Below are 20,517 nucleotides of genomic sequence, written 5' to 3'. Positions count from 1 at the left end.
AGAGTAATGGTATAAGTATAAATAAATGGAAATACATTTAAGTTCTATTTAAGTAGAGTGTTTGAGTAAATGTACTTAAGTTATGTTGTTGCTTTCCATCTGGGTCACCTATAATTCTGGCTTTGAGAGAAGCTATATAAATAAACTATATTAAAGTTTACTTATTTATGACTACAATTATTGTTTTATTACTCATTCCACGTGGACAGCTGGTTATTTTATTTCTCATCAGCATCTTACTTCCTGTTGCAAGCCAAAACAAACTCTTAGTGATTCAAAAAGTTAATCAAGGTGCTATAAAGTCAAACATGTTTATGAAGATGATAATCAAATATAACTCGTGTCCTCCAAATGAAAAGGCTGTGTCAGTTGACATAACACGGTGCTTTGAAGCTGAAGCTTATTCAGTGCGCAGGTGAGATTTGTGCAGGAATGTGTGTGAAAAGGAGAGCCGAGGCCTCACCTGTTGGGAGTGTTTGAAAACAGGGAGGCACAGTGAAAGGAGAGTGGGCGGGGTTAGCTCCATTTTCTCTGTCTGTCCCAAAAGTTTGCACCAAATCAGTGGAGTCAGGTTTACCTGCTGCGGCGGTGTACCTGTCGGCGGTGCACCTGTCGCCAAAGAAGCTCACCTGCGCGTTCCCCCGGATTTACCTGTTGATTGAAAATGCGTCATTAATCTTGCCCGAACTGACCAGTCGTGCCTTTACTGATTATTAATCATGAAGAAGGGAGCGTTGAAATATCTGGGTCGAAAGAACCACTCTCTTTTCGACACCAATATCAAAATCAAGGACATGGGTGAGTACACTGCTTACATGACCCATATGCTATAATGAATATCAATAACTAACTTTAACGATTTACTGAAGAATAACACGACCTTTGGACCTGGTGTTGACATGAACTAACGTGTTGGAAGCCTCCAGATGTAGCTATAGTTCTCACCTGTTGATCCTACAGGAAATCTCAGCAGTATTTTAGGAATTTTTATGACATGTGCTGATGAACAGGCAGCAGGTGCCACTATGTGAACGTGATTCATCCATGAAAAACCTTTTACAGTCCCTTCTGAATCTGGTGAATCAGGATGACCTTCCACATCTGGCTTCACACTGACCTGTCCTCTGTCCTCTGTCCTCTGTCCTCCGCCAGCTGTGTTCCCTCTGTGATTTAGTGCTGCCTTAACATGCTTTGAAGAAATTAAGGATTGTGTAAGCATCTCTAGAAACTCCAGCCAGGGGGGAAAATCAGTGTGACTAAATATCTCAGTACTTTGTAACTGGAAATGTCTAAAACAGCTGCTTTCAGTGTGTTTAACTGATTTCTTTCACTGTTCTGATTTGTCTGGGTGTAGTTTATGTCAAAGTGAGCCAGCTTTAATCTACAGACGCATAATGAGTTCATTGAGAAAAAAAATCGTTTCAATTCAGAAAAACAGGAGCAGATTTTTAACATTATTTTTTTTAGATAATCACATTAATTCAGAAAAAAAAATGTCAATGCATTACACCTCTGTAGTAGTCGTATATATAGGACAAAATGACCTGCAGGGGTCCTTGAAGGAGGGCCAGGGATTTTACAGAAAAATGTGGAATCGTTATTTTTACTAAGTGATTCACTATAGGAGTGAGCCCAACCAGAGTCATAAGAGTTACTATTTTAATTATAGGGTTCCCTTCCTTCATGGTTATCTCCTCAGCCAAAGAATTTTAGTCTCAATCATCTTTTCTGATGGAGGTTCCTAAAGGGAAATTTAATTAAACTGGGGTCTGTGACCTAATGTGTATCAGTTTAAGGGCCCTTGACATGAAAAAGGTTTGAAACCCAATGGAACAATTATTATACACAAACTATCCTGATAAAAAAAATATGATGATGACAATACAATGAAATTACACCAATATTGTTTAAATAGCTTCATATCTACATTATATTTGAGAGACTGGAACATTTATTGGGATAAGAAAATATATGTAAAACAGCATATAACAGTGTATATACACACTAGTACAACTGAGCTCTCTGAGCTGAGGAAGACTATGATATGAAAGCTCTGAAAAAGGGTAAGTTGACCTTGAGCTCAGTTTTTGTCTGTTTTTTTTTTTTTTTTTGTTAAATTATAAAAACAAAGTGTAACAAATGGATCACTGATCAGGCTTACCAGGCACAGGCCAAGGCCCCAAAGTGTCAGGGGACTCAAATGAATATGTACTGACCAGAGGGAGACTCAAAATGACCTCAAAGAGATGCAAAGGAACTGTAAAGCGACACAAAAAAAACATTAAGTGACACAAAATGACTCCAAATACACACAAAACGACCAAAAAAGACACAAAATTACCTCAAGTAGACACGAAATTATTAAGAGACAAAGAACCACAAAAAGATGCATAACGACAAAGTTTAAGTTTCTGTAGGAGAGGTGATGGGGCCCTTTTCATATTCGTGCCCAGGGGCCCATTGCGTAATCCATCATAATTAGCCTTCTAGACCAGGAACAGACGACTTGAATGTTTCACCACTATAGTGGGATATCACCAAACAATATCCGCCCCCACATTTTGAGATCGGTTTACAGATTAAGTGCTCAGCTGTATGTGCCATTAGTTCTGTTTGATTGCAGAGAGCAGGAACAAGGGATTACCATGCAAAGCCGCAACATGAGAGAGAATATTTGTCTATTTAAATCAGGCAGGTGCACAATGGGAAAACATATAATTTGGTTAGACTGGTTTAACACCACGGGCATTTCTCCCTGTAGTCATTCGCACTGAGCCGATCCCACGGTTGTATTTCTTCTCGAGTGACACCATCGTATGTTGTGCAAAAACATCACAGGGACATCATGGTGGTTATAATTATTGAGTAAAAGACTTTGTGTTCCTTGTTTAAAATGTAAAGTCCTTTAGTCGTTCTTCAGTGAAATGTGTTGAAGCCTGACAGAACATGCAGACTAATGTGCTTCTCGGTGACAAGTTCCTGTCATCAGTCACTTATTGGACAGACATGTTGACACTGGAATGAGCCGCCGAGGAATGTACACATTTCTTTTCTCCAACCAACCCCAGTGACCTTTGATATTATCAGTTAGAATGATTTTTTTCAGCTGTTTGTGGTTGGTACAATGACATCTGAAATTTGGAGACGGTGTGTTTGTCTCAGTGCTAGGATAGCATTTGATTTGCACTGAACAAAAACGTAAGATAAAGACCATTTCTGACCATTTTCACAAATATCAAATCACAAATATCTCTTTGCCATTTTGACTTCAAAATGCAGGGTCATTACACTCCACTGTTTGCAGTGTAAAAAATAATTACATTAAGAAATTTTAAAGCATTACAACAGTGTTAACCAAAAAATATATACAGCTCACATGAATTTAACTTAACTTTTCCCAAAAACCCTAATACACATTCATGATTCCTATTTGAAAGTATGACTAACATTATTAAGTCTATGCTACAAGTTGTGTTGTTGTAATTAAATTCAGTCACCACCATGACTGAGCTTTCACTTCAACGCAATGGTAAAAGAAAAATGAGTTCACAGTCATCTCTTTGACTGCAGGTGACTATTTAGTCGTCAACAACAAAACTTCAACAGTTCATGGGATCACATGGGATCATTAGTTTGAGTGACAAGTACTAAGCGGTCACTTTGGTGCATAAAGTATCTCATTACCTGCACAATGACAGAATGTGCTAACCTTCACCTGAGAGAAGAACAATCGACAGGTGCACACTGTGCAGTTTCAGAGGGTGAAATGTGCTCTGATGAGCCTTTTGGCATTCTAGGAGTTAATGGATTTCTATGGGATAAAAACAAACAAATACTGTATTATCAGCAGTGATGTGTGTTTATTGTTCTTCTAAATCGAAACACATCTGTCTGTGTTGACACTAGCTCCATTGTCTGCCCTGTTTAACCAAATTATTTACTGAACTTTAAGCAAAGACTGAATGGCCAAAAATATGAACTGAAACTCTCTTTGCAAACAAAGGGGATGAAAATCTTTTGCTTTTAATTTCCTCAGACAATGTGGAGCTGAAGCTGGAGTCATCAGCCATCCCAGAGTCAGGAACTGCCAGCGTGCGGGCGAGACCCACCGTCAAACATCATGCCGTGAGTATAACTCCACGGTGATTTCACTGTACATGTTCATATTTATCACTTAGTTTTTGACATTGAAATAACAACAGCTCTGCGCATGAGCAGACCCCACCCTGTTGTTTATCTGCAATTGATGGATTACTTCATGTTGTACTCCATATCTGCAGAGCTGCACAGATGCAAATGCGCTGATAAAGGACTGTTTAGTGTTTGAATGCGTTTGAATCTGGGTCAATTTAGACAAGGACAAGACACATCACCATGTGCTTTTTAAGTCATTTGTAATTCAGTCAGTTGAGCACTAGTGTTGATTGAGTTTGGAGATATTTGTGTCTGTTTGGTGAAAGTCACTTTCCCTTAATAACTGTATTATACTCTAATGTGGGAGTGATAACACTGACTTTTTTCTTGAAATCATATGCAGTACGGCTGTTAAAGATGGCATACCTCAGTGTGATGTTATCAAAACATGTCCACAATAAAGATGCTATCACCATCCGGCTGTACTACATCACACAGCGTATGACAATTGCTATATTTAGTCACAAACACTACAGTGCTGTATGTATTTACAGTCTTAATGTGTTTTCGGTCTCACAGAAAACAAAAACATGAATTTCAAAATTTAGAAATGCAGTCAGTGAATTCATACATTTAACAGAAACAGCCTTACTTGGTGCCAGTGTATTATTGTATATTTTATCACCAGTGGTGGAAAGTAACTACGTGCATTAACTTGAGTGCTGTACTTAAGTACAATTTTAAGTTGCACCTGAGTAGTTTCATATGACTCTTCTTTACACTTCTACTCCACTAAATTTAAGAGGGAGGTATTGTACTTCATATCACCACTAAATGTATCTGAAAGCTACAATTTCTAGTTACTTTTCAGATTTTGATGTTACTTTTAAACAAAACAAAAAATCATATACATTACAATACATTGTTAAAGATTAAACCAGTGGTCCCCAGCCTTTTTTGGCTGAGGCCTCTTTAAAAGAAAAAAAAATGTTGAGTATGATAAGTACTTAAGCTTTTGATTATTAAAATGTAGTTTGCTGATCGTTCTTTTGTGCTTTCACTTAAGTAATATTTTGAATAATAGACTTTTATTTCAGATAAAACTTTGTCTGTTCACACAGAAATTTGTCTTGCATCCATGAGCTCTGAACAGTCAACAGAATGACATAAACACAAATAAAAGCACTTGAAAAAACATCTGTAAGGTATTTTTCAGAGCCGAGAAATCTGTCAATCATGTCAATCATAGCTTGTGAAATACGGTCAAACTGTCAAACTAGGCAGCGCTGGAGAAATATTAACCAAGATTCTGTTACTGCACTGCCTATTTCTTGCTTGAAATGTTTTCAGAAACATATTTTAGTGTATTGTTTAGCTGTAAAATGAGAAAGTTTGCAACGTTTGCTCCAGCCATTGCGTGATTGCTTGGTGTTTGCTTGACTGTTTTCAGCATGGCGGTTGGGTCAGCACAGAACACCTAAATATGGATCACTACGAAGAGAAGGAACGTGATTTCTTTTCACAGCTTATCAAGTATTACAGTGCGTACATAGTGACACTTACAACAATTATGACAAAACAGTGACAAAAAGTAATTTACACACGCACAAAAGTTACTATATATATACACATATATACTGCAGTATTTTTTAATGTTTAAGTGTTTTGGGAAGATTTACCTTAATTTGTAGCACAACATTAGCAGTCTTTATGACTGTCAGACTTCCCATCACATCGTCATGGTGCAGATATAAACAAAGAGCACATCTCCGCTCCGGTTCATACACCTCATCGTTTGGGAGTGTTCTGTGAATGGCATGTGTCAGACGTGGCACACCCAACAGCACATGGGCAGGACAGCTGAGACTGCTGCGACAAATCAAAGTGAGTCATACTGCAGGGAACAAACAGATTAAATCAAACTGGATCATACGCCATCTTTAGTGACACGCCCTCACTCTGTGGCGCAGTGTTCATACCTTTCCAAGAAGCTACATACATTTCCTGTGATTATTAGCCTAAAGAGAGTGGTGTCATTCAAGGCATGAGTCCTATTTATTTCAACGTCAACAGGCATTCAAAGGTCTATAAAGGAACTTTTAGATCTTAAAACATTACCAGGCAAATGAATAAGGCTGTTTTTCAAATGAAACTGGTGCGATCTTATTGTTTTATTGCATTAGCAGATTACTCAAAGAATCTGCAGCACTATGATTTCAAGTAAATGTCGTTTGTTTTGCTGCTATGATTTTATTTTTTGCCCTTTTGAAGGGCATATACGTCATTAACTCTCCTGGGCTTGTATTGTGTAAACACAGTCTGTGTTTATTTTTGGTGGCGTTCCTACCACGAGGAGAATGGCAACTCTCCCTCCTTCACACTCACACGCATGTACAAACACAAAGGTATCTAAGTAACAGCCTGCAATTTTCTCAGCCCGGCCCACATTAATACAAGGACAATGTGATGAATAATAGGTGTATCCTCTGAATCAGTCATAAGTGAAGAATGTTAAAGTACGCCGCACATAAATTATTCTTAAGAAGCCTTCAGCTCTAGTTTAGTCACAGCAAACCTAAAATTAGCCTGAAAAAAGGCACTATTTGGAGAGACACATAACTAATTCACACATTTTGTTACAGAATAATAAGTTATAATAAATTATTGATATATTCTTTTTTTTTTTGCTTTTAACTTAACTTTTTAACTTGAAATTATACAGACAACTGTTGAACAGTAGGTTCCACATAAGTCCAAGACCTGAGAGCCACTTTCCTTGTATTGATGCCAATAATGTAACAAATATTGGACGTGCAAATCTGTTGACAAGGAACACTGGGTGCTGCAAAGGCTGAGAACTGGTTTGTTCACTACAGAAGTAAATAACGTGCCAGGAAAGAAAACCTCTTTTTTGTGCCCCTAGAACAGGATGTAGTTTCTTAAACTCTGCTTTGTTTCTTGTGTCTCAGATGTGATTGTTTTTTTCCTCACAGTCCTCAACTGAGAGTTTTCAAGGGTTTGCCGTCCCAACACCCAAAGTCCCCCTCCTCCCCCCTGTCAACGGTCCAAAGATCAACGGGTCACGTGAGTGCCTACCTACATCAAATATGTTAAACGTGGCAATCACTAGAATTTCATTATTTACACTCTGACAGATCAGTTTTGGTGCCTTTACTCAGACTGCGTTGATGGATCACAGAATGTCTGTGTTAAGAGTTGAAAATTCAGGGCAGGTAAATGTTTGTCCAGGCTGTTGCTCAATAACCCTCCTGAATGTCTCCAAACTGCCATACCAGATGGCAAGCATATTTACAGAATGGGAGTGTTTGCCTTTATAGAAAGAAGTATATATCATTTGTTTAGTTTTAGCTGTGAGTAATTCTAAGTCTGTGTAAGATTACTAAATCATTTATTTATAAGGCGTCATATTTTTAAAAGTCATTTCAGCATTAAAGAAGTATTTTAATTATTTCATTAAAGAAGTATTTTTTCTGGGAAGATTGTCTTTTCACAATACTAGGCTGTTTATGCAGCAGAAAGACAAATACTTTTAAAACTGGTGCAACGTGAGCAGAGAAAGCACAGAGAAAAGGCTGTGGCATCACTTTTGCTCAAGGGATAGAATACCTACAATTACCAGAATGCACTGCACTGCAGCAATAAATGCTTTCGCTGGTGGGTGACTTAGTGTGAGCTTTGACACAGGAAACAAAATGTTGGCCAGCTGGTAACAAATGATCTTGTATTACAGTTAAACGATAAGATAAAATGTGTTTCTGAAAGCTTTTTAGTTGAGAAATCGGCAGCGCAGTGACAGAATCTTGGTTAATATTTGATCAGCGCTTCTCAGAATGGCGCCCACTTCTTGTTGACAAACTCTCGTATTACAGCCCAACAGTACACTAAATTATTTTTCTGAAGACCTTATAGGTGAGAAATAGGCAATACAAAAACAGAATGCTTATATTTGATTGGCACTGCCTAGTTTGAGTTTGGTCTGAGTCTCAATCTAATTCTATACTCTTTGTGGCCATGGTGGCAGGGATATGAAAACGTGGAAGCATTATCTGTAGTTTGAGCAGCAGCTCTAGAGCCAGCGAAAAGATGTAAGGAAGTTTACAGCAGTTAATTTACACATACTACCCACATTAAAGCTGGTTGAAAAACCACAAAGTATCCCTTTGATTGTTGTTGATTCTTTATGATCTACATATCTTTGCTAAGATATCTGCTTTTTAGTAAATGTTGTAGAATTAAAGCTCCTGAACAAAAAGCAATCCAAAAAATTTAATGTATTTTCTTCTGAATAATTCTACAGTATGTAATTTCTTTAAACATGAAAAATATTGTACAAGCTCCTGATCCACAGAGTATAACAGCACTGAATTTTTCTCAGTTATTCTCTTTTCTTTCTTTCCATAGTTGGTGGAGATCACTTGTCCAATGGATCTGTTATATCTGTTCCTGACCTTGTGGAGGGGGAAATATTTGTTCCTCCTCCACCCTCGATGGCACCTCCACCCCCTCCAGGCACTTTTGTCCCTCCTCCGCCAGACTTCATGGGTGACCTGAACACCCTAAATTATGCATCGTTTCAGTCTCCTTCCATGCCTGCTCCAATACCAAACTCACTGGCAACATATGCAGATGGGGAAGACTTATCCTTCATGAAACCACCACCAATGGCTCCACCAAAGCCTCCATCTACTTGCTCTAGCGGCTCTGTATCATCTGTACCCATTTCTAGTCCAGCGTCTGCCAAAGTGCCTGAGCATCCAACATTTGCCCCTCCACAACTGCCTTCTGAAAGGCAACACAAGAGTCATAAGAAACCACCTCCCAAACCAATAAGACTGTCCTCTATACCCAACCTTGACTCCCCACCACAGACTCCCGCCCCGCCTCCCCCTGTGCAGACACCTACATTGTCCACTTTCAATCCCCAAAACACAGCAAAGCTTTACAATATCTCTAATACCTCAATTCTCAGTGGGTACGAGGAGCATGACACAAAACCAAGGCAGAGATTACTCCTAGAAGATTCTGCGTCCGTCAACTCTTCCCCAGTCCAGGTGGACGGTAAAACCCCTGAAGTGGCTACACTGTCTAAACCAGTTCGTAAAGATCAACAGGAGCTGAATGAAAACTCACAAACTACCCAACCCTCTCAATCATTCCTGCCTGAGCCAAACAAGGAGGCTAAAACAAGGATAATTTCAGCAAAGCCAGAAACAGACAAACCTCTCCAGACTTCACATCAAATGTCGCCACAGCTTCCAAAACTGAATGGTACTGGGCTGAATTCAGAGCCCATCAAGGACAAACTTGAAGCATCTCCAGGTCTAAGTGGCAGATTCAGTCCGTTGATAGATCGGAAATTACGCAACCTGAGGGGCAGTGAAACCAATGGGGCACGAGATGGACCTGCAGCTTCCCCACTGGCTCTTTTAATGGCGGCTAAAGAAAGAGACAAGCATAGATCACATCACTCTCTGTCACGGGAAAACAGCGGCAAGAAAAATGAGCAGCCCAGTGGAAGCATTCACCCGAGTGACTCCAGTCCCAATTCCTTTATTGTCACCCCAAGGTCCAGCTCCTCCTCTTCTCTGACATCTCTAGAAAGAGTGCAGGAGAGTCTAAAGTCTCTCAGTCCCGTGGCACATAAGAAAGCAATTCAGACACCAGAAAAACCCAGCAGCCCTGCCCTGGTCAAGGATCAGACACCCTCTAGCAGTTCAGCTCTTAGTAGGATGGCTGCATCCTCAAGTGCAACCAACCTGGTTGAGAAGAAACTAAATGCAGCAAAAAGCCCCTCAAATTCTCAACCCACACAGCTAGAGGATTTAAGTATGCCATTACTTCCTCCGCCACCAGAGTTTGATGATATTGAAGAGTTTATGGAGCCCCCTCCTTCCGTCCCTCCACCGGACCCTCCAATGAAAAAGGCACCAACACCAACTGTGATCTCTCTCCCTCCATCTCAAGTTCCACCTCCTCCTCCGTCTCAAGTCCCCCCTCCTCCTCCGAGTCAAGTACCACCCCCTCCTCCATCTCATGTGCCAACGCCTCCTCCATCTCAAATCCCAACTCCTCCTCCAAAACCCAAACCTCCAGCGGCTCCAAAACTCCCACCTCCTGACATCGATGCCAAACCAAAGCTGCCACCTCAGACAAAACCCAAGGCAGTCCCTGCTCAACTACCACCCAATCTGTCACCCAGCCAGGTCACACTCCTGAGCATCTTACAAAAGAAGATGATGGAAATGGACCACAAAATGACCCCAGTGAAGGAAGCAGAGTCCAGCTCTGATGACTGGGGCACCCCCTTGTCTGAGGACAATGAGGTCCCCGTTGTCCCCAAAGTCACACCGTCGAGCAAGAATTACCCCGCAGTCAACAAAGCAGCCACCATGAACATGCAGGAGCTGGAGGGTAAAGTGGTCAGAAAATATCAGGATACCTCCTCTTTGAAAACTCCAAGCAGGTAAGACTTTTGTGCTCAAACGTGACACCTTCACTTTTTGAGACAATGAACCCAGTGTTTGTGTACTCAACTCATAATCATTAATGCTTTCTTTTCAGCAACGGAGGGCAGTCAAAACATAAGTATGGTATGACCTTTACAGTTCGACCTGGAACCAAGCATCCTATTACTCCGTACCGAAGAGAGGATCCTTAAAGAGATGTGTTCATGAGAAAGGTGTTCATCTGTTTAGGACAAATTGCATGTCATTGGATGATGTGATTTTGCATCAGAAGGAGTTTGAACAATGGGGAAAAAGCACTTTGAACAAATATGTTAAGAATGTCTCATGAAAATGGTCTGAATGTGCTATGAATGTATTTCTCAGTCTTCGGAGGATACACTATCACTGTCAGATAGTGTTTTCTGATTTTGTATTTTAGTTTTTAAGTGGAATTTTAATTTTTTATTTTTATTTTGACAGCTGCTGTTTATTCAGTGTAGAGGTATATGTTGCATTAGTTGCCTTTTTAACAAATGTTTTTAATTAGACTCAATGCCACATGGGTAATAATCATCAGCAAATTCTATGAATAAAACTACTCAAAATTATTCATAGCTGGTGAGTGAATAAATCTGTAGATGGTAACTTTTTGTCATTTTTGCTTAAATTGTCACTATGTCCACACAGTGGTACATGAGACAGATAATCTGTGAAAAAACTCCTATTCCTCTGCTGTCTTGCAAAAATATGTCTCTGAAAACATTTGAGAGGAATAATCAATGCAGTAACAGAATCTTGAATAGTATTTGATCAGTGCTGTCAGTAGACAGACTGACTGTAGTTTACAAGCTGTGATTGACATGATTGACAGCTGCGTTACAGACTCCTTGGGTCTGACTGGTTGTTTTTCCTGAGCTGTTGTAGATTTTGGAAATTGCCATCAGAGGCAGTAGGAGGAGGACACATTTTTTCCACAGACTATCTCCCTCATGTACTATTGCGTGGATTTAGCAACAGTTTTAGCAAATATGACAAAATTGTGAAAAAAAAAAAAAAGATAGAACTTACCATCTGTAGCTTTTACACCATTCCTGAATAAAGTCTTTGACAGATAAATCTTTCATCTTGATTGTAAAATACAATAACAATGTACAATGCAATTATGGTGGTTCATGCTGTAGTTACATGTCCCATACCTGAAATGTTGACTCTGTTACATGTATTATGTAGGTCCACCTTAACTAAGCTAAAAGTTAATTCAGACAAGTGTGTTTTGATTGTTTCTCATATTTATTGATCTAGGAAATGTCCTTCCATCTTAATAGTTATTTTACTGCAGTAAAATTTGTGCCAATGTATCTACACTGATGTTTTTATGCTGTACATATCAGTTTATGTGATTACAATAGAACTTAGATATTGTAAGATGTAGTTTTATGTACATATTAAGTTTGTATAATCAAAATATTTAAAATACTGATTATAAAAAGTTTTTAAGCAGAAATGTTTATCCATTCCAGATGTTGTCCAACAACTCCCTAATTGGAAAATAAATCCAAACAGTAATTGCATGTTTTAATAAATGTCATTGAGTTATTTTGTGTGTGTGCACAGTATTTAACTTTTGTGTTAGTATCAAGGCATCTTAGTACAGAAAATACAAAAGTACAGCTGGCATGGTGCTTTTGGGTGTAAATATGGTTAATGTCAATGACAGTTGCAAAGTAGTTTATATTATAATTTGAGGGGGAGGGAGGCACTAACATATAAATAAAGATTTAAATAAGAAATATCTCATAACTTTTTCTCTTTTTCTGTCTTAAGCTTGTCAAGTTCTTTCAAAATTCTCAAGTGTTGCAAAGCTGTGTCTCAATGTTAAACCTGTGAAATTAATGCTTTGTATTAAGACATTAAATAAATACGCATTTTTTTTTTTTTTTTAAGTTGACAATCACTCCTCTGGTATCTCATCATTTTACATAAAAGGGTGCAGGGAGTGCAGCGGAAGTCAAAAGTCTATTTGTGGATTTTTAAACAAATACATCAAAAAGCTATTTATGTTAGCTCAGATTTTAAGGGCCAGTTTAAGTACCCATCATATGCTAACTGTTCTGTAGAATAATTTTAGTATCTCTACATTCATACAACCAAGTCAAGTTACTTAATTTAGGTTAAGTGCTGCCCCTTGAATTTTAATGATGGAGCCAAGACAATGTTCCTGAACTCCTAAAGTATGAGCTAAATATTTATATCAGTAACATTTACCAAAATGCTATAAATATGACAAGTATCTTGGCAAACACAACATAATAAAAAAAGAACATTCCAATGCAGCCGGCCTGATAAAGTGTATTATATTGGCCACAACGTTTTATGCTGGTGTCGTGTGAAAATTCTGGTATCTAAATCCAGTCTCCATCAGACTGAGGTCAGACCACAGATTAGCAATGAGACCATCCGTTCTTCTCCCTGTGCAAATCACACGTGTAATCTTGTTAACTTCTGAGCCATCCACCCACACACAAGAAGACATAAACACACAACACACTACCCTCTTACTGACGGAGCAGTGGGTCAATGGGTCCTCCTCAGTCACATGGTTTTATTAGTGTGTACGGTATATGGCTATATGCTGTTAATAGTATATCACACTCCCCTTGTGAACACAAAATATAACACTTCTCATGCCCATAGCCCTTTTAATCAACAATGAACTGGTTCCATTCAGGTTATAGAACCTTATTTATAACGGTTCAGAAATTTCGGACTAAATATAAATCGATTCAGAACCGGAAAAGTTGGTTCTCAGCTGGAACCAAAGAGTGCACGGTGGTCTCACTTAGCTGGCCAATGCTTGTGTTTTGGGTAAAAACAATATTACAATAAAAGTTTGCAGCTAATCAATGTAATCTGCAATTTTGCTACAATTGTTTACTTCTGCAGTGCAATGCCCTCCTTTGATGATACATCCTTAATTACAATGGTTCTGTGCAGAACTGGTGGAAAAGGTGGGCTGGTTTACTAGCTAGGTTCCAAGAATCCTGAATGGAGGTGGTTCAAGAACCAGAGCGGATTTGATAGAAAAGGGGAATCAGAGTGCTTTTGTACCTATAGTTTGGTTTTTATAGTCAGGGCCATGGGAAAAAAACATGATGCATTGCTGAATTTTAGTTGTGGTCAATTTTCTGTTCACACTGACTATTTACAAATGAACCAAGAACATGAAGTTATACTGACTGACAGGAAACTTGTTGATCAAACAGTTTTGGTGATTGTCATCCTGTATCATCAGGGCCCAGATTTACAATCCAAAAAATGGAGACTAACACAAGTTTATGCAGCGCTTTAATGCTTTTGATGTGTATATTTACGTCCTTTGGCTTCACAAAGAGCTCACAAAGGAATAAGTGACTGCAAGCATCATAACTATAACTGAGCTGCAAATTAGCCGCATGCCATAAATAATGACTCGCAGGTAGAGGCAGTAATGATTTAGGGCTTATTATCGTGGGATGGCTATCACACACCTTCTAAAGGACTTATGAAGTGACAAAGTATACATGGGAGTCAGATACAAGCACAGCAGTTTTAACCTTTGCCTGCGCTGATGTGCTTATGTGTTACTATGGTTACCTAATTATTTGCGTAAATAGATTTGTCATGGCCTTATACAGATAAATTATAAGATCACTTCCTGGACAGACATTACAATTAAAAGATGGATTTATCAGTAGTTTGGCCCTTGAAATCATGCTAAATTTACATATCTGTTGACATAAAACCCGTTGGTTGGTTGGTTTGTTTTCACACCACAAACACACTGCACCTGAGTCTGCTTCACAGGGGCTCAGTTTTGGGCATGTTTGGCTTCATTTGACAGCTTTAACACTAGCCCAAATGAACCAAACTAACCGGGTAAATGGACCTGAGTTTGTTTTAACAGGGTGTCTACAGGTGTCAGACACTTAAAATGTAATGTTTTTCAAGACCTTTTCAACGTAATTTTTTTGGACAAATCCCCAATTTCATATTCAAGCATTGCAGGTAAGTATAAAGGTAAGAAGTATATGTGTGCTTTTGTGCAGAAGTAGATTCTATGTTATAAGAGTAAGAGTTGTAACATCATAAACGTGGACTTTCACGCAAAAAAGCTTGACTCAATTTAACAAAAAGATGGAAAAATGAAATTAGATAAAAATGCATGGCAACTGAGATTCACATTTTTTTTATTTTTTAAGGCCTAGTATCTATACACCTTTTGTCCTCTGGGGGCAAAAATGACCGCGCCTTGTTTGACTGTTATTTAAAGCATATTGTATAAATCGTCAGTCAAGTCTGTGTTACACCTTTAGTCTTACTTTAGTCCAACCCATTACTTCACATTTTTCCCTTCGTTTTGGAATTTAAATGTAAAAGACATACTTTTCAGAGTGACCCCAGGACAACACAAGGGTTAAGAACATTTTAAGACTTTTTCAGGACCGGCAGACTGCTTGTTTAACCGGTTAGGTGTGAAAGAAGCCACAAACTACAGAAGCTTCCAACTGTCTTGCATTTGTTAGCATATAATAGATTCAGGAAACACAAAGAAATGTCAAAGTGCTCTTGCAATCATAACCTTAAGTTACCTTTAATGTAAAATTATGCAATATAAATGTGTTGCCTCAAGTGTAATTACACATGAAAATGCTTTACAGTATGAAGGAAGTGGATGTAGAGAGAACGTAGTGGCATAGTGCCCCGAGCTCAGGACTGGGGAGCAAAAGTCCAAATATTCTGCACATATCTGGAGTACTAAATGACAATGAAACACTTCAATCCATATTTCTTGAATGACATTTTACATTTGACTTTTTAGACACCCATGGACGCCCCTCAAAAAAAGGGGTGGGAGTTGTTATCTTAAAAGTGCCTCTTTTTCCAAAATGTGTGAGCATCTATTGGGACTAAGAGGAGGAGTTTGGAGCTTCAGCAGTCGAACCCACCGTGTGGTGAAGCACAAGGTGATCCCAGCCTACAGTTGTGAGAGTGTTGGAGCCGCCGTGGAGCCAGCACACGCCTTTGATAAAGTCCTGGTGCCGCCGATCTCTCAGTCTGCAGAAGAATAATATATGATAAGTGTTTTTAAAAGGTACAGGAGCTTGGGCAGGTGTTTGAGTGTGAAGTGAAAGGACTCACATTTCTCGCAGATCAGAGTTCATAACAGCGAGGGAACAATCGTCGCTTATGGAGGCAAGCAAGGGGGCACTGAGAGGGGAAAAATGTATTAGAATTTTGTAGAGGAGCAATACAGGAGAGTATGATACTACACTAGAATTCATATTTACTTGTGCGTCGAAAAGGCAAGCCCATTAACTCTGCGGCTGTGGACGTTCTCCACTCGGGCAGGCTCTGTTCCCAGGAAATCCTTCACGGTCACTCTGCCCAGCTCATCACCTGAGGCAAAAAAAAACATGATCAGAAACACATGCAGTGCAAATTTAACATTTCTCTCAATTGATAATCTGCAGCTGGGTCTTACCAAAAGCAATGGTGCTTCTGTGGTGGGGGTGCCAGGCTACAGTGGTAGGGGAGCAACCAGGGGAATCTACATCTGAGACAAACAAAGCGACAACAACGGAATGATGAAAAAAGTACTACCGTTAAATTACATATACAGACTATCATGTCCTGGGATCAACAGCAACAACATAGATCAGCCACACATTATGTTTCCACTGCAGAAAAATGAATTCCAGTGCAGCCAACGACCTGGAAGAAACATCTGGACCTGGTTATTAAAGCTTGGACATGTCGCTCACCTATTCTTGAGGCTGGTTTGTTTGGCTTTCTCCTGTCCCACATCAGCACACGGCCATCCTGAGGGACGGTGGACGACAACAACAGGTGTGATTGATGACAGGTATGGTCTTATAGTTCACTCTCACTTCTGTGTTCACAGTATTTATTGTAGCTTTCTTGTTTAGGAGAAAATCAGCTCATCCTTATTCAAAATGCACATTTATGCAGCAAGATGCTGCAAAATCGAGTTCTATTAGTTATTGTATGTTAGATGTTGTGTTTTCAGTGATGCATGTAAACTGTTGATCGGTATCTTACTTGACCACAGGAGATGAAGATCGACTCATCTGTAGGACTGCAGGCAACACAGTTGATTTGCTGTGTGTGAGCTGGAGGATGGAAAAAATTGAGACACACTCAATTATAATTTTTGCTGTTTTTATGAATGAGCACTTTCATTTTTTAATTCTGCTGACATGTCAGAACCACATTCTTCCAGTAAGCAATCACACTTTGCAAATTACTAAAAAAGCACACAGTGTTTGTTTTTGCCAAAACTGTGAAATGCTTCAAAGTTATTTTAATTATAGAAGTTTTAAATCTGCCTTAGAACAAATGTAACAGCAGGCAATTAAGGGACACATGCAGAAATGCCTTAATATAAGTAGATTTTTAGAGAATTACACATTTCAAAAAAGGACCATATCATAGCAAATTATTTTAAAAAATAAAACAAAAAATCTTAGATCGGGATCAGAAGAGAATCACTAGTTCTTGACCCCGGGCAGAACCCAACCAAACCAAATTTAAATGGTCTGTTTAAAGCTTTTGAAGATGTGTGAATAAACAGAAGACAAATTAATCAAAAGAAAGAATCAGATAATTTACTTCACTTTTAAGATTTAGACTCTGTAAGAAATGAAAACTTAATTTGAACAGAATTTGATTGATTAAAAATATGTACCAACACATCCCTTTGCTACAATCTAGATATTCTGAGAGCAGTTTTAAGATATTTTATTACCCAGGTAGGTAGTGACAGCCGTCTCCTGACTGAGATCCCAGACTTTAATTCTGTAGTGAAGAAAAGGAAAATACAGTGTGATGAGAAATTAGTGAAAAAAGGGATCGTAATGCCTTCAGTGTAACACACAATAAATCAACAGCGCTTCTGTTCTGCAGTCGTGCATGTATCAGTGTAAAACGGGCCCTCACCGACAGTCCATGCTGCCGGTGACAGCACCGCTTGCTCCAGAAACCGGGCTCACTGTGGTGACAATGTGGTCATGCTCGTGTTTGGTAAAGCGATTCACCAGCAGACGCTCGTCCTCTGCCAGTTCCCAGAGCTCCAAAGCACCTGTACAGGAACCAGTCAAACAAAGCTTAACATTCCAGTCTCAAGACCGGTGCATGATTCATAATTGCTATGAGTCTGCATCTTACCTGAATCTGATGCAACAACAACAGCCTTTTCTGATACCCATTTGACATCTGTGACTCCAGTCTCAGTCTGCACGCCTGCTTTGCAGAGTCCCTCATTGGGGGCCTGCTCAGGGTCACTGTAGATCCAAACAGATCCCTGCCAGCTCCTGCCAGTGAGGCTGGAGGCACCGAGCAGCAGGGTACCATCTGTGAAGAGAGCCAACAGGGAAAAAAAACAAACAATTATTAATACATGTATTTTAATGCTGCATCAAAAGGTAATGAAATTGAATGGTTAAAAGTCACTCTTCAATTTGGCATCCAGTGAATCCACAGAGCGACTCATATTTAAGCTGTGATGTATAACCCCAATTCCAAAAAAACTGTGTAAAAAAATCTCATATACCCGTATTTTATTCAAAATAGAACATAGAAAACACCTCAAATGTAAGGAAATGTACCATTTAGGAAAAAAAATGTAATTTTGAATTTCATGATAGAAACGCTTCTGAAAAAAGTTGGGACAGGGCCATGTTTACTATCGGGTAGCATCCCTTCCTCTTTTAACAACAGTCTGTGAACGTCTGAGAGTGACGAGACCATTTGCTGGATTTTTGGGAGAGGAATGTTGTCCCATTCTTGACTGATTTAGGGGTCTAGCTGCTCAACAGTCCTGGGTCTTCTTTGCCAGATTTTTGTGTTTTATGATTCACCAAATGTTTTCTTTTAGTGAAAGGTCTGGACCGCAGGCAGTCCACTTCAGCACCCAGACTCTTCTACTGCAAAGCCATGCTGTTGTGATGGATGCAGCATGTGGTTTAGCATTGTCTTGCTGAAATCTGCAAGCTGTATGTTACTCTAAAACCTCTACTTTTCAGCATTGAAAGTGCTTTTCCAGATGTGTAAGCTGCCCACGCCATAGGCACTAATGCAACCCAATATCATCAGAGATGCAGGCTTTTGAACTGTGCGCTGATAACAAGCTGGATGGTCCCTCTCCTCTTTAGTCCGGAGGACACGGCGTCCGTACTTTCCAAAAAGAATTTAAAATTTTGATTCATCTGACCACAGGACAGTTTTCCATTTTGCCTCAGTCCATTTGGACTTTGGCCCAGAGAAGATGGCGGCGTTTCTGGATTGTGTTCACATACAGCTTCTTCTTTGCATGACTTGCATTTGTGGATTGCACGGCGAACTGTGTTCACAGACAATGATTTCTGGAAGTGTTCCTGAGCCCATGCAGTGATTTTCAGTACAGAATCATGCATGTATTTAATGCAGTGTCGCCTGAGGGCCCAAAGATCACGAGCATCCAATATTGACCTTCGGTCTTGTCCCTTGCACACAGAGATTTCTCCAGATTCTCTGAATCCTTTGATGATATTATGTACTGTAGATGATGGGATATTCAAAGTCTTTGCAATTTTAAGTTGATGAACATTTCTCCACAATTTTTAGACGCAGTTTTCCTTAGATTGGTGAACCTCTGAGAAACTCTCTAACATGCTCTTTTTATACCCAGTCATGTTACTGACCTGTTGCCAGTTAACCTAATTAGTTGCAAAATGCTCCTCCAGCTGTTTTTTATTGTGTGCTATTGTGAATGAAAAATGGGTTTATGAGATGAGAAAGACTTATGGCTGATATTTGGCATTTTACCAATTATCTGCATCAACATTTTATTTTAGAGATTGCGAATAAAATTAATTCATCAAAAAGTGCAAAAAACGTGTCAGCGTGGGGGCAACTTTTCCTTTGTAAACCTCAGGGAGCTATTTTTATTTGTTCATTTTTTATTAAAATTTTCACTTGCTGTAAATGAACGTTTCAGTTTTTATTAAACATTTGCTAAAGGCATTTCAACAAAGTTTTGAGTTGGTGTTTGTTATGTTTAAAATTCTTAATATTGCAAGAAAGACTTTATTTTTACTGGAAATGCATGTCGGCTCCAAATATCAGTCATCGGTCTCATTAACTAATAATAACTGGTATTGGCCCTTAAAAACGGGTCGACCCCTGCTTGCTACAAACTAAAGAACCTATCTGGGCTACTGAGAAAGTGCAACACTTTCATAATCAAAATGTTATTCAACATTTTGGCCAGACACAAATTGCCATAGGACCGTCGCACATCATTACATACGTTAACAGACTCAGATTAATGATGACCAACTAGCGGCACCACGTGTTTACCTGTATAACCTTCAGCTAGCTTGCCTGGTTACCTACCTGCTCTGTATTGCGCCGAGCACAGATGCTTCTCCATGCATGCAGGGGCATTGGGGGGGATGTTCCACCGGTTTTCCTTGATCATGCTTGTATCCACTGCACTTTTCATTCAGATAACGCAGCACTTCAGTGGCTACAGATGTACAAACAACTTTAGCGCGATTTCTGTGTTAGCTAGCTAGCTGTTTACTTGCAGGGACACCACTGTGTTCGTCTTTGGTTTATTCGGGAGAGGTGGCAAACAAGTTAGTTAACGTTAACTAAAGAAAGCGTAAATTGCCGTTTCAAGAATGAATGAACGAGTGAAGAGCAACACATGGGACCGATGAACAGACACTTCCTCGCTCCGGCTCGCCTCCTCTTCTTCTTCGATGGTGTTTCTGCTTCTACTTCTTCTTCTTTGACTGTTTACAGCAGTCAGTGTCCTTGCTGGCGCGTTATTGCCATCTTCTGGAGATATTGAGGATATCTAAGTTATTTAAGA

General features: G+C 39.4%; 2 protein-coding genes across 3 annotated transcripts; one reads left to right on the top strand and one right to left on the bottom strand.

Annotated features, from left to right (window-relative positions):
* Positions 1-571: 571 nt before the first annotated feature.
* LOC121956282 (uncharacterized protein C6orf132 homolog) lies at positions 572-11,869 on the top strand. Of its 2 annotated transcripts, XM_042504424.1 has the most exons (5): positions 572-798; positions 4,037-4,125; positions 7,128-7,218; positions 8,557-10,618; positions 10,717-11,869. In XM_042504424.1, the coding sequence occupies exons 1-5, from the start codon at positions 720-722 to the stop codon at positions 10,811-10,813; spliced, it is 2,418 nt and encodes an 805-aa protein (XP_042360358.1). In that variant the 5' UTR covers positions 572-719; the 3' UTR covers positions 10,814-11,869. The 2 variants fall into 2 exon arrangements, with proteins under 2 accessions (XP_042360358.1, XP_042360366.1); XM_042504432.1 differs by lacking the exons at positions 572-798; positions 4,037-4,125 and adding an exon at positions 5,860-6,018.
* A 3,090-nt stretch (positions 11,870-14,959) lies between these two features.
* Positions 14,960-20,454, bottom strand: wdr77 (WD repeat domain 77). The gene is made up of 10 exons (XM_042504414.1): positions 20,034-20,454; positions 17,826-18,011; positions 17,598-17,739; positions 17,407-17,456; positions 16,701-16,771; positions 16,403-16,460; positions 16,123-16,194; positions 15,929-16,037; positions 15,780-15,848; positions 14,960-15,695 (listed from the first exon to the last, which is right to left on the bottom strand). Exons 1-10 carry the CDS (start codon positions 20,140-20,142, stop codon positions 15,548-15,550), a joined length of 1,014 nt encoding a protein of 337 aa, XP_042360348.1. The 5' UTR covers positions 20,143-20,454; the 3' UTR covers positions 14,960-15,547.
* Between the last annotated feature and the right edge of the window lie 63 nt (positions 20,455-20,517).

The sequence above is a fragment of the Plectropomus leopardus genome, chromosome 2, assembly GCF_008729295.1.
Source record: "Plectropomus leopardus isolate mb chromosome 2, YSFRI_Pleo_2.0, whole genome shotgun sequence".
In the NCBI taxonomy this organism is placed as follows: Eukaryota; Metazoa; Chordata; class Actinopteri; order Perciformes; family Serranidae; genus Plectropomus; species Plectropomus leopardus.
The sequence above is the reverse complement of the archived record's forward strand: the minus strand, read 5'-3'. Positions and strand labels throughout refer to the sequence as shown.

Bases quoted from the DNA above. Each gene is read 5' to 3' on its own strand.
- LOC121956282 (XM_042504424.1), top strand. From the start codon at position 720: ATGAAGAAGGGAGCGTTGAAATATCTGGGTCGAAAGAACCACTCTCTT. The intron at 799-4,036 runs GTGAGTACACTG...TAATTTCCTCAG, and splicing joins TATCAAAATCAAGGACATGG to ACAATGTGGAGCTGAAGCTG. The intron at 4,126-7,127 runs GTGAGTATAACT...TTTTCCTCACAG, and splicing joins CCACCGTCAAACATCATGCC to TCCTCAACTGAGAGTTTTCA.
- wdr77 (XM_042504414.1), bottom strand. From the start codon at position 20,142: ATGAAAAGTGCAGTGGATACAAGCATGATCAAGGAAAACCGGTGGAAC. The intron at 16,772-17,406 runs GTAATAAAATAT...TCCATCCTCCAG, and splicing joins GGCTGTCACTACCTACCTGG to CTCACACACAGCAAATCAAC. The intron at 16,461-16,700 runs GTAAGATACCGA...ACCGTCCCTCAG, and splicing joins TCTTCATCTCCTGTGGTCAA to GATGGCCGTGTGCTGATGTG.